Source organism: Ambystoma mexicanum, chromosome 6p (assembly GCF_040938575.1).
Source record: "Ambystoma mexicanum isolate Mex_15411 chromosome 6p, UKY_AmexF1_1, whole genome shotgun sequence".
NCBI lineage: Eukaryota > Metazoa > Chordata > Amphibia > Caudata > Ambystomatidae > Ambystoma > Ambystoma mexicanum.
In genome coordinates this window covers 1,174,850,321-1,174,863,528 of record NC_090935.1, presented here as the reverse complement: position 1 = coordinate 1,174,863,528, position 13,208 = coordinate 1,174,850,321, and the positions used below count along the sequence as shown (strand labels likewise).

Genomic DNA, 13,208 nt, shown 5'->3' with positions numbered 1-13,208 from the left:
TATATATATATATATTTAATTGTCTCTGGGCAGAACAACCATGAAAGACCCTGGTTTGGTTTGACATTCTTTGCTATGCTCAGCGGTTCATACTCGTTAATGGGGAATGTTTACACCGCAGCATTAAACAAAATCACAGCTGCCCCTGTGGGACATACGCCTAGGAATATCAGTATTAAAGCAACCAAAATATGTACTTCTTACGATGCATGTGCAATGTATTTTTACCACCGTAATCACTCACCAAGATATTACTACCAAATTACATGGACTAGTTTGCAACACATCATTCATTTAAGAAGTGATTGAAAATATGTAGTTTCAAATATAAAATGGGAAAAGACAGCGTGTATCTTATTAAATATAGCTGAATCCAGAATGAATTTCCCAATTCTGTTTGCGAACATTTTCAACTGGAACGACCATACATTAATAACCCCCAATCACTTTTAGAATGAAACCGTCGTACCGTGTACGTGGGTAAATAAGTAAAAAATACACACACGAAAAAGCAAACATACAGCCCATAGGCTGGTGGCAACTGCTCTCTTTATAGAACTATACACATGTAGCTAGTTTGTTCTTCTTACACATCTGGCACGCGTTTTCTATTGTTATGTTCCCATCAATCTGCTGCGGACATAGAGTAATGAACTGTGTAGAACGAAGGCGGGATGAGGGAACGAAAGAAAGAGAGAGTGAAAGAAGGAAACGAAGAACAGCGGAAAAATAAAATAAAAAGAAAGACTTGATTAAAGAGAGGAAGTAGGAAGGTACAACTCTATAATGGATCCTAAAGTGAAGTGGCATGTCATATGTGTTTTGTAATTATTATTATGGTAGGAGCGTGTACATTCCTATGGTAGGAGGTGTGTGTCATATGTGTTTTAAACGACACAATTCGGACCCACTCTATTGATAACAGTGATTGTACACGGTTTGCACTTCCTTTCAGTGCCATGATACATGTGTTGCTACTGTTAGCCATAAGGACATTGTCTATTGAAAGTAAATGTAAATAAAATGCATTCTTATTTCTAAAATACACATAGCAGAGCCACATATTACCATGGATTTTAGTTTGGGATATTAGTTGTCGCTTGCGACACCTGTACGCCAAACTATTGTAATAGAGTACAGATACAGGCATGACATATGAGGAGAGACACAGAGGAATGACACATAAGGAGGGACACAAAGCCTATAGCTGTTCGGTTATGAGCCCACCCAATGACTGCCCATGGCCATGCTAACCCCTCTCGCCATTCCCACCCATTCCTGTATCTCCCGCCCAAAACTCCTCCTCATGGGAACTCTTTGAGCTCACTTTATTCAAGCCGTGCCATCAAACTTTTCACCACTTAGCAAGCCCCGCCCACCTGGTGCCTTCCAGCTTGCCGCTCTTTTTCACCACTTAGCAAGCCACGCCCACCTGGTGCCTTCTTGCTTGCCGCTCTGTTTCCCAACTTAAGGAGCCCTCCAGCTTCTTTTCCCTTGCAGATGGGGAGCAGGTGCAAGTGGATCTAGGTCACCTGGCCTAAGCCCCGCCCACCTGGTGCCTTCCTGCCTGCTGCTCTTTTTCACCACTTAGCAAGCCCCGCCCACCTGGTGCCTTCCTTCACCATCACCGTGTTGTGGCCAATGCTGGATTTGACTTTTATGGACTTCATTCATTCACGGTGCGTCACTCTTTCTCAACTCTCATGCTGGACTTCCTTTGCATCTTGTACTCATGGTGGCCCTGAATCATACTGTTCCCATCTTCATCTTGTATCCTGGCTTGCAACATTATGTGTTACTACTGACTTCTGCAATTGTATTCGCTCTCCACTCTTGCTTCTCCACTCTTTTTGACTGCTTACTCTCTGTACTCTCCTCCTTTCCCTTCTCACTTTCTCCCTTTTCCTATCTCCTCCCCTTACTTTCTTCTATGCACTTACTCTATCAGAATTGTCCCTGGACCTAATATGATAGCAACCTTGCCTGTTTCCTCCACCCTCCCATTACTGTTATTTTCCTCCCTACCACCCCTCCAGCACTGTCTGAAATGTCGTCAGGCCTAGTATGATAGTCGCTTGTGTTGTTCCTCCCCTCCCTTTCTGCACCCCTCTCCCTCACCTTTTGTTTTTCTCCGGCTCTACCAGAAATGTTGTCGGGCCTAGTACGGTAGTCTCCTGTCTGTTTCCATTTCCTTCCAACTCTCCCCCTCCTTTCCTTATCTATGTCTTAGCTCTTGTACTATCTGAAATGTCGTCAGGCCGAGTACGATAGTTAATTTCACATCCTTACTGTTCATGGCCTGTAAGAATGTGGTTGTATTTTCCCTTTTTCCCTCCCTTGCATTGAAGCGCTTTGAAACACATTGTGTATAGGCGCTATATAAATAAACTATCATATCATATCATATAATAGGAGAATGTGTTTCCTAATGCAAAATGAATGAGTGGTTTCCCATGTTTTAGATTTAAAGTTGGATAGCTTGACGAGTTCCATTGTTGAACCTAATTAATTTCCCAGCATATTAGAGACCCCACTCCAAAGAGCAAAAAGAAGGGTGCTGCCATATGTCTGTGATTATTGAACACTTTTTGGAAAGGTCTGTCTTCAGCCATCAGTGCACAATTAAAGTGCACCACCCAGGGCCGGACTGGGAACCAAAAGAGGCCCTGGAAAATGTTGTCAAAGTGGCCCAAGATTTTGCTGAACGAGCGAGCATAGCGCGTGAGCCCAACACACTGTGCATTAGACAGGCCACGAGACACCCGGTCCCGCACCAAAAGGGTGTTAGGAAACCTGCTATTATTAAGAGTAGGAGATTGAAATTAACAGGAGGAAGGAACACCTGCCCTGCCCTGCTTCCAAGATGGTGCCAACTGAAGGGTATTTCTAGGCACTTTAAAAGGGCTAGGGTCAATGCCCAGGCCATGAATGAGTCCGGTGTTATCTTCCCCCTGTTTCTGTGTTAACTGACTCGTAGCTTGGGTCCGTTGTTGGGCCAAAGCACAGGTAGGCAAATACGAGCTGAGGCTGTTAGGGAAAATGGGCACCGTGAAATCAATGCCAACTGCTTAGCGCTTCTGGGGCCCCTGTCCATGGCACGGTTGTCCCCCATCCCCTCTCTAAGCCTAGCCCTGGGCTCTGGCAGATGTAGGCCCCCAGGGTGTGTGGTAGTCACTAGTCACATTCTGTGAAGATTTTCATTGGATCTGCTATTTGCTCTCACTCTAACTGGCTTTGTGAGGGATGATGAAAACTCTGTACACTTGTCCCTGCACATGCTTTCTGTGCCCCAATGTGTGCAAACAGATAGGAACTATATGAACATTATTCTGAGGGTCCTCTCAATGTGTTAACGTGTGCAGGGGATAGGAGCTATGTGTAAAGGCTTCTGAGAGTGCTATCAATAGCACAGGGTGTGCACAGAGGTAGAGGCTGTGTGTACAGGCCCCTGAGAGCACTCATACAACAGTACCATGTGTACAGGGTGATGGGGGCTATGTGTAGGCGTCTGAGAGCACTCTCAATAGCCCTGGGTTATTAGGGAGGTAAGCGCTATGTGTGCTCCCCTGAGAACGCTCTTAATGGCCGTGTGTCTTCATAGAGGTAGGTGCTATGTTCACAGGCATGAGAGAGAGCTCTCAAGTGATCTGTATGAATGTAGGAGCTATGCACACATGTAAGTGCTCTTATGGGTGAAGGGAGGTAGTAGACATGCATAGAGGTGTGGGACTGCTTGCATGGGGTCTGGGTATGAAGGGATGTAAACGGAGTCCTGGGGTGTTCCTAGTGACCCTGTGTGTGCACGCTTGTAGGAGTCATGTGCACAGGCCACTAATAACTCTGTGTTGTGGGGTATGCATGGCAGTAGGTGCTATGTACACAGCAGGACAGCTGCTTGAACACATTGTACCCTAGAGGCAGGCAGGCCAAGGCCAGTGCCACGCCTGTTTGCCCACAATCCACAGTGCACAACGTGCAGGAAACTGGTATGAAACACACATGCCGTGATTTAGGCTTGGTGCCCCAGCCAGCTCCTGAGGGTGTTTGGGGGGAGCTTCTGTGCTATTAATTCCCACCAGGCTTTGTGGATGTGCTGCAGAGGCAGGGCACTGGGCACGTGCATTAGACAGGTCCCTGGATTTGAAAACACAGCAGGCAAAGTTTGTGTGACAGGGCAGTGTGCAAAGAACAGGCAGACAATGTGCACAAAGGACTGCCTCAGGGCACGCAATGCAAAGTGCATGGGAGGGAAACTAAAGTGCAATTATGCAATCCTCACTGTGCAAGGATTGGTCATAGAGATCACACTGTGGAAAGAAAGATGTAGGGACACCGAGTAGGTCATTGGTACAGGAAACGTAACCAAATGTGTAAAGTGCATCCACTGCATACATACTATGTTCAAGGGCCAAGAAGAATTTGGGCCTGTACCCATTAAAACACGTTTTGTGATGAATCATTCCCATTGCATAATAAACAGACTTTGGGACACTGTGTAATGCTAATGCCCACCCATTACTTAGTTATTTGATGCCAACGCATGAATTGCAAAATATACATGCAGGGGGCGCGCCTCCCGTGATTTGCACCATGCACACAGTGGAAATACACTCCTCCCATATAATTTGCAAAATGTGCATTTCGGAAACACACTTAGTAAGTGCATATGATATGACTGGTGATATACACAGACTTCAGGAATACACGGACACCACACCCTCATGGCAGTTGCACCCACGTGCCATAGTTTCACTGGACCAATTTGGTACATTTTACTGTTGGCTCTAGAAAATAGACTGTGGGGGCATGGGAAGGATCCAGAAGAGAGGAGGGCAGGTAAGCCTGGAGAGGAGAGGAAAGAAGGAGGTAAAAGTACCAGAGAAAAACTAGCAAGTGATGGTCACTCAGCAGTGTTACCCAAAATACTCATCCAAGTCTATCTGTCCTCCCCACTGCGACCTTGGCATGGACAGGTGTGTGCTCCTTCAAGGAGCTGACTTTGACACTCCCTTCTGACAGCTGTGGCTCTCCTCTGCCCCATTTCAAAATGTGCTCTGCGGAACCTCTTTCAATAACTCTAACAACTCAAAGACACCACTACAACACGTGGCTGTGTGGATTGCAAGTTAGAGTCACGAAAATTGTCTACCAAACCCCGACTAACAATATAACATTATGTCAAAAAACGAAAGTCAGGAAAACACAGCCAAAATGTGCACATCAGTGAAAACCACAAACAAGTAAAAATGAACCTACAAGTACGTTTTAACTATTATTTTACATTGGATAACATGGCAATGCACCCATTCAATTAACAAAGTATGTATGTGAGGATCAATCTAACCTGGTGTGATACCTCAGTCAAGCAAATGGTGGCCTGATTCGAATCGGTGTCAGTGAATTGGCCATTGTGGATACAGGTGGTGTATCCACAATGATGCTGAAGCAAGATAAGCAGATATTATGCATATTTCAAGCTCGTTAACATGTCTCCACGAATAACAGCAGCTGTACACTTATGTTTCCCATGTGCTTAGGTTTGTGTTAAGTGTAAATGGTCCGGGTATTCCATGCACTTGTGTTGTAGGTTCTTTTGTGAAGGGTGTGGTTGATTACTTTTCTCCATATGGAAAGTAAGTCTTGTTTAAAGTGTTCTTAATGTGACACCAGCCTTGTATCAATCAGTGGCATCGTCAGGAGGCTTCATTGAACTCTCAACCTTAATTACACTTGTCCAGAGTTCGAAAATGTAACGTCCAGTCACTTATGTGAAGTATTGACTCGGATTAGTGCTTTTTAGATTTCATTTTATTTTTTCTTCCCTTTTTTAGCCAGTGCTTCAGTGAAACGTGCCATTCAATAAGTTACACTACATCCATATCTTAATATGAGGATAGACCCCGCGGTAAGCCTGCGGGCAGTGGCATTACATTGCCCCTTGTGCGCAACTAGACTCAGCAGAAGATACAATGGGAGAGTGGGGCACTCAGCACGCAAAAATAATTCTTACCTTTAAGTCGGCAGTCTGGCTGCTGCCCTCAGCCTCAGCCACAGCCTCCCTCGAGTCGCCTCCTGCTTCTGCTGTCTGCTGATGGATTAGGGTGACCAGATTTCCAAAACGAAAAACTGGGACGACCAACAACATAAAAGAGGGAGTAACACGTTGCAGCCCACCAATTACCGCCCCTCCCCAACCCCAACACGCCCCCACAACCACCACCCAATCATATTTCCAGCACTTCTCGTTTTTATAAACTGTATATGATCTAATTTGTGCCGTTTTGTCTGTGAATCTTGCCATGTTAATTCAAAACAAGCGTTTGCTCTCATTCATATTATATGGCTTGCTGTACAGCCATTTTCAATGCAGTCTCTGTGGCACAGTCAATACGTGCTGTGACACCGGGTTTGAGTCAAACCTCCAGCTCCAACATTTTGAACGTGTTAACTACAATTTTAATTACCATAGTCGCGGCGCATCATATTTCCAGCACTTTGACTTTTCATAAACTGTATATGATCTAATTTGTGCTGTTTTGTCTGTGAATCTTGGCATGTTAATTCAAAACAAGAGTTTGCTCTCATTGATATTATATGGCTTTCTGTACAGTCATTTCCAAGGCAGTCTCTGTGGCACAGTCAATAAGCGCTGTGACTTGTACTTGAAAGTTTGGGGGTTCGAGCCAATCCTCCAGCTCCAACAATCTGAAGTGTTAACTACAATTTTAATTACCATAAGAGGCCCTACAGACAGAGGCCTACCGGGGGTGTCCTGGTGGGGCAGTCCAGCCCTGGCACCACCCTTCAATGTATGAGGACTAATGTTTCTTTAGTGCAAATGTGCATAACTTCCATCTGCCCTCATCCTGTGGCAAACCCTAGAGGTAGCAATAGAGAGGATGTTAAAATTACAGATGATCACAGGACTACTGGTTTCTGCATAGCAAAACAAAGAAAACAACCAGCCGGGAAGCTGAAAAAACTCAAATGACGAGATAAGGAAGACTATTAAGATTTCCTGTCAAATTGGAAGGGGGACCACACAAGGAGAAGAGTCCCATTCTAACTGAATAGCTTGAAAGGCCCTGATGCCAGGCCTGATTATAATCTTCAGATGCATGGATTTTGCAGGCTTCCTCTTGTTCAGAGTCATGCCCCATTATCACAATGTGAGTTACCTCACCAGGCTGGTTGCTTCGTGACTGAGCATACATAGTTTCTGGAAGTATTTCTAGTTTTTGGAGTACAGTAGTGTCTGTTGCTGGCGCAGTGGAGTCTCAAGGGCAGGGCAAGGGTGATTCCTTCCATGTAGCCTGCCCTCATCTCCCTTACCCTTCCCTGCACTGAGCAACAGGAGGACTGGCGCTGGGAACATGCAGCACACAGAAACTGTGTGTGTTACAGATTCCAGTCAGGTGAAATGTTCGCACAATGCATTTAATGCAGGCTGCACTTCGACATTCTCACAATTCCCCCTGCTAGGATCCTTCCTCATTTCACATAAGTTGCAGCTTTCATTTCAGTGGCTAATGTGCTTTTTTTCACAAGGGTACAGGTAGTGATTAGGGTTTTTCTATTTAGGCCAGGCAGACTGGATGCTCCACTTCAAGAGCAAAACAAAATAGGTGATGGCTGGAAGGTTTTGAATACATCTTAACCTCCTGCATTGCTGTGGGCAACCCTCCAAACCATTGCTCTTTTCCTGCCAAGCCATTAGAAAAGGGAAAAGACCATATGCAAATCAGGCTTGGTTCCACGCCAAAAGGGGCAGTCTGGCCCAAACTGCTAGGTTACATCCCTTCTTCACAAGACCACAAGCATTTAAGTATGACTGCTGTGATTCTTACTAAACGTCAATCAATCATCCTACAGGAGTCCTATCCCATGCAGTTTCTTTCCTTCCATGAGATATGTACTAATCTAATTAGTTTAGCTGTTAGGTGGCACTTCAGCCACCTGTAAGCTGAAATGAGTGCATAGTAATAGAGATATAGAGAAAATCATATGAAGGTACACACAGCTCGTAGATGTTTTTTGGTATGTGCCCACCCATTCACTGCACATAGCCATGCTAATCCCAGTGGCCATTCCCAACAGTTCCTGCTCCTCTCCAATCAAAACACCTTGTCATGGGCACTCTTTGTGCTCGCTTTAATCAAGCCTTACCATAAAATGTTTAACCTGAACTGCCTGCCAGTGTTTTTCCAAAGCAAAGTAGTCTTCTGAGAGTAAATTGGGGCTGCAAATACACTACTGGTGTAATAGAAATGTCATAATCAGGTCTATCTTCAGCCACTCAATTTAAAAACACTATGGAGCTGATTCATGGAAGTTGTGCGCCAAAAAACGGGGATTTATGCGCCATTCTGCCCGCAAATCCCTGTTTAACAAATGGGGATTTGTGGGCAGAATTGGCGCACAAATCCCCGTTTATCGGCACACAACTTCCATGAATCAGCCTGTATATGTGTCCCTCACTGAAGTCCTGTTAAAAACAAGCATTAGCAAAGCCAACAGTTTTGGCTTGTGTATAAAAATTACACATATTCCAGGCACTGCTTTTAAATGCCGCGGTACTTGAACCATTGTGCACCTTCTACCACCAATAGGCAGTTTACACCACTATGGACGTGCCTGGCAAGTCCCTTCCTATGCCTACACTAAACCACAAACGTTTGGTATTGCCAATGCTTGTTTACATTGATTTTATGCTTAATGTGGCAATCTTCCCAATAGGCCGGTAATAAGTAGCCTGCCTGCCTAGAGTAAAAAATAATCCACATTAGATACATTGGCTGTTCATTTAACTTTCTTCTTTAAAATGAGTCCCAGAGAAGGTTTGATGAGGCATTAAAAAGAGGGTGTGGTGAGCTTAGCTTAGCTTAGCTGAAGGAAGAGGTGCCATACCTTTCTTTCCATTCCCCTGCTTGTCCTTGCGCCTGGACTCCTGCTGGACGCTGACCTGCGCGAGGCAGAAGAGGCACAGGACAAGGCGGGCTGCTCGGAACTCCATGGTGTCGCGTGCAATGAGTGAGAGGCGAAGGCCCTCCTGCTTAAGAGTTGCTCTAATCAGAAGCGGCTGCCGCAAAAGCACTTCCAGGCCTCCCTTCAGCATTCCCAAATCATGACATAGGAAGCAGACGCGAGCTTCTTCACAGGCGGGGGGTGATAAAGAGAATGCGGCTCTTCCAACTCAAGATCAAATATTGGGAAAGCTGGCGGAATGTACGTGTGTAATTAGCATTTATTTAAGCAGAGTACGTCATCTTGTGCATTCAAAGACAATATGGTGTTTTTGAGCTCAATGTCTGCCTTCCTTATAGGTGGCCTCTTGGATCTAGGTTCTGTAATTAGGGAATGAGGGGAAGTAAGGAGTAGGAGTGGGAGAGGACAGGAGCGAAAGCTGGCGTTGATGAGTGCACATGTAAAAACACCTTTTCTGTGTGCCTGTAGTTTTTGGTTTTGGCGTATTTTGTGGCGTTAGCGTCCCCCAATGCAACGACATTGCTACTGCTAGAAGAAAGGGAGAAAGGGGAGTTCAGCAGCAGTCTTTTGTCTTTGGCTTGGCAAATGCCCCACGCTTACGGCATGAATGATTCGAAGTACCGCTGCGCATGGATTTGTCTCCAGGAGCTGGTGAGGCCACCAAAGAACTTACATCTCATAAACAACGGAAGAATGCCTGAGCCTGCCCCCATCAGCAGGTCCGTTTTCGATGGGTGTTGCAGCTCCCACGGGATTTACACAGGATTGCACCCCCACCCCCTACCCGAGAGTGGGCCCTTTTGCCCACTGTCTCACCCCACCTCGCCTGTTTCTTAGATGTGTTCTTCTCTTCTCTGTTTGCTGACTATACCAGCAAAATTGAGGTTTTATGCTGGGATTGTGTTGTGCTCTGCCTCTGCCAAATCCTGTCAGCGCCTCCCCTCTTAGGTGCCCCCTTCTGCTTAGACCTGCATTTGCTGATGGCTGCAAAATCCCAAGGCACTTTTGATGTTCGGATTTGCACGTCAGGGCAGGCATGCTGTTATGGTGGATCAATTATGGTGCGGTTCTGATTTTAGGTTGTGCAGCCGTTTGGGGCATGGGCTGCAGTCGTGCTTGTGTAGTGTAGATTGAGGAGGGCGAGGCTTGAGGTGGCACCTCACCTAAAGTATATGTCTGGACATACAGCAACCTGGTGGCTACCAACGTGAGGATTGCGGGAGTAGTGAGCTGGAAGTGTGGCGAGCACTTCCGTTCATAGGTACGCATTGCAGAGTTCTCAAACCTTTTCAACGCTAGCCCCAGAGTGTCTCTGTTCTCCTACGCTGCATCCGCTCCCCTTGGCCATCGTAGTGTTCGTTGGTTTCTTGGTTGCTGCAGAGCCTACTGATGGGCCCGCTATATGTTTCTGGTGGAGGCGTTTGGATTTCTGGTGGACTTTGTGTCTTTGCTGGTGATCAATGTTGTGGGAAGGAAGTGCATAAGCACATAATGGTCAGCAGGATGGGCTGGGCGGCAGCCATCTTGTCCATAAATAAGCAGATTGGTGCCCAAGCTGGGTCTGAAGATTGCGGTGGTGGTGACTGTGGGATGATATGATATGATAGTTTATTTATATTGCACCTATACACAGTGTGTTTAAAAGCGTTTCAAGGTAGGGAACAAGGGAAAATACAATGACATTTGTACAGGCCATGAACAGTAAGGTTGTGAAATTAACTATCGTATTGGGCTGACAACATTTCGGATAGTGCAAGAGCTAAGACATAGATATGGAAGGGAGGGTGCAAGTGGGAAGGAAATGGAAACAGACAGGCAACTACTGTACTAGGCCTGACAACATTTCTGCTAGAGCCAGAGAAAGACAAAAGGTGAGGAAGAGGGGTGCAGAAAGGGAGGGGAGGAACAAAACAAGCAACTATCGTACTAGGCCTGACAACATTTGAGATAGTGCTGGGGAGATAGGGGAAGCAAACAAACAAGTAAGTGGAGGGTGGACGAGACAGACGAGGTTGCTATCATACTAGCTCCAGGGACAATTCTGATAGAGTAAGTGCATAGAAGAAAGTAAGGGGAGGAGGGAAGGAGATAGGAAAAGGGAGAGAGAGGAGGAGAGAACAGAGAGTAAGCAGTCAAAAAGAGTGGAGAAGCAAGAGGGGAGAGTGAATACAATTGCAGAAGTCAGTAGTAACACATAATGTTGCAAGCCAGGATACAAGATGAAGATGGGAACAGCATGATTCAGGGCCACCATGAGTACAAGATGCAAAGAAAGTCCAGCATGGGAGCTGAGAAAGGGTGACGCTCCGTGAATCAATGAAGTCCATAAAAGTCAAATCCAGCATTGGCCACAAGACGGTGATAGTGAAACCAGAATGAATCAGGACAGACTCATGCAGAAGTAGGCTTGAGGGGGTGGGGGCAGGGTAGAAGAATCAAGCCAAACAGGCAACACCTGTGTGCGAGAAGGGTGGGGGGCACAAGGGAACATCACAGGGGGACGAGAGGGGGTGGGGATGGCATGTGGGGACAGATGGGGTAAACACATGTTGGTGCATGTTTACCTGCTGTCTGAGCAGGGGGTCAGTCCCTGGGTCCTCCTGGTCTGAACAGGTCCAAACAGGAATTGCTCTTTTCTTTTGTCAGCCCTTCGCTTCGGATGTCCGGGCAAGAGATGCCCTTGATCTAAGAGTTAAGAGCAGAAAGGAAGAGACTGGGCTAAGAAGATGGGTGGTGCTTAGACCCGGTGACCTAGGTCCACTTGAACCTGCTCCTCATCTGCAAAGGAAAAGGGGCTGGAGGGCTCCTTAAGAAGGGAAAAAGAGTGACAAAGAGGAAGGCACCATATGGGCGGGGCTTGCTAAGTGGCAAAAAAGAGCAGCAACCTGGAAGGCGCCAGGTGGGTGGGGCTTAGGCCAGGTGACCTAGATCCACTTGCATTGCTCCCCATCTGCAAAGGAAAAGAGGCTGGAGGGCTCCATAAGTAGGGAAAAGAGCGGAAAACAGGGAGGCACCAGGTGGGCGGGGCTTGTTAAGTGGGGAAAAAGATTGGAAACCTGAAAGGCACCAGGTGGGCAGGGCTCAGGCCAGATGACCTAGATCCACTTGCACCTGCTCCCCATCGGCAACCAGAAAGGCACCAGGTGGGCCGGGCTTGCTAAGTGGAGAAAAAGAGCGGCAACTTGGAAGGCGCCAGGTGGGCAGTGCTCAGACCAGGTGACCTAGATCCACTTGAACCTGATCCCCAGATGCAAAGGAAAAGAGGCTGGAGGGCTCCTTAAGCAGGGAAAAAGACCAGCAACCAGGAACGCACCAGGTGGGCTCGGCTTGCTAAGTGGGGAAAAAGAGCGGCCACCTGGAAGGCGCTGTTAGGCAGAATTACATGCAGTACCCTTTGGGAACACTACGCACAATTAAGGCTAGAGGTGTAAGCACAATCTCACCTTTGGTAGAGTCTGTACTACACAGTTTTGTGGTAGCAGGGCTGAGCAGCCATGCTTATCTCAAGAGGGATGTGAGCAGTACAAGGTGTTACACAAAAGCCTTCCAATCACAGTGGTTAAAACAAACACTTACTCAAGGTTTCTTGGTAAAACAATATTAATTTATTTATACAGTCATTTAGAAAACATTCCACTAGCAATAAGCAGCTCAATATCACACTATAATACACTCCCGTACCAAACCAATGGTTCTGAACAAGTTAGGCTACCAACCCATTTATCTGGGGATGGTAGGCAGTAACTTGTAAGTCACTCCACAGTTTTTCCACCTGGCCTGCATGTAGTAGGACATAATATTGGATCCCCTGTCAGAGATGACTTCCTTAGGAAAACCTACCCTGGTAAAATTATCAAGTAGGACCTTAGCACCAGCTTGAGCTGTATCAGTCCTCATAGGTATAGCTTCAGGGTATCTAGTAGCATGGTCTACTACAACCAGGATAAACCTGTTGCTTGAAGAGGTTGGAGGGTCGAAGGGACCAACAATGTCGAGTCCTACCCTCCCAACAGGGACTCCCACCACTGGGAGAGACACCAAGGGTGCCACATTCTTGGCTCCACTCTTGCCAGATGTCTGAAAAGTGTGACAGTTCCTACAGAATTTATCGGTGTCCAGTCAAAGGATCGATTACAAAAGGCTCGAATGCAAAAGGTGAGTGTCAATAGGGTCGAAAACCAAAGGTTCGAATTTTTTTTTAATATATATATTTATTTTTGGGT

At 46.4% G+C, this 13,208-nt stretch overlaps 1 protein-coding gene across 1 annotated transcript in view; it reads right to left on the bottom strand.

Annotated features, from left to right (window-relative positions):
• The window catches only part of CLEC3B (C-type lectin domain family 3 member B), a 246,779-nt gene extending 237,605 nt beyond the window's left edge, over window positions 1–9,174 (bottom strand). The window contains exon 1 of the mRNA XM_069625814.1: window positions 8,908–9,174. Within this exon, the coding sequence (XP_069481915.1) occupies window positions 8,908–9,115 (208 nt within the window). The 5' untranslated portion in view covers window positions 9,116–9,174. The remainder of the gene's footprint in view (window positions 1–8,907) is intronic.
• Between the last annotated feature and the right edge of the window lie 4,034 nt (window positions 9,175–13,208).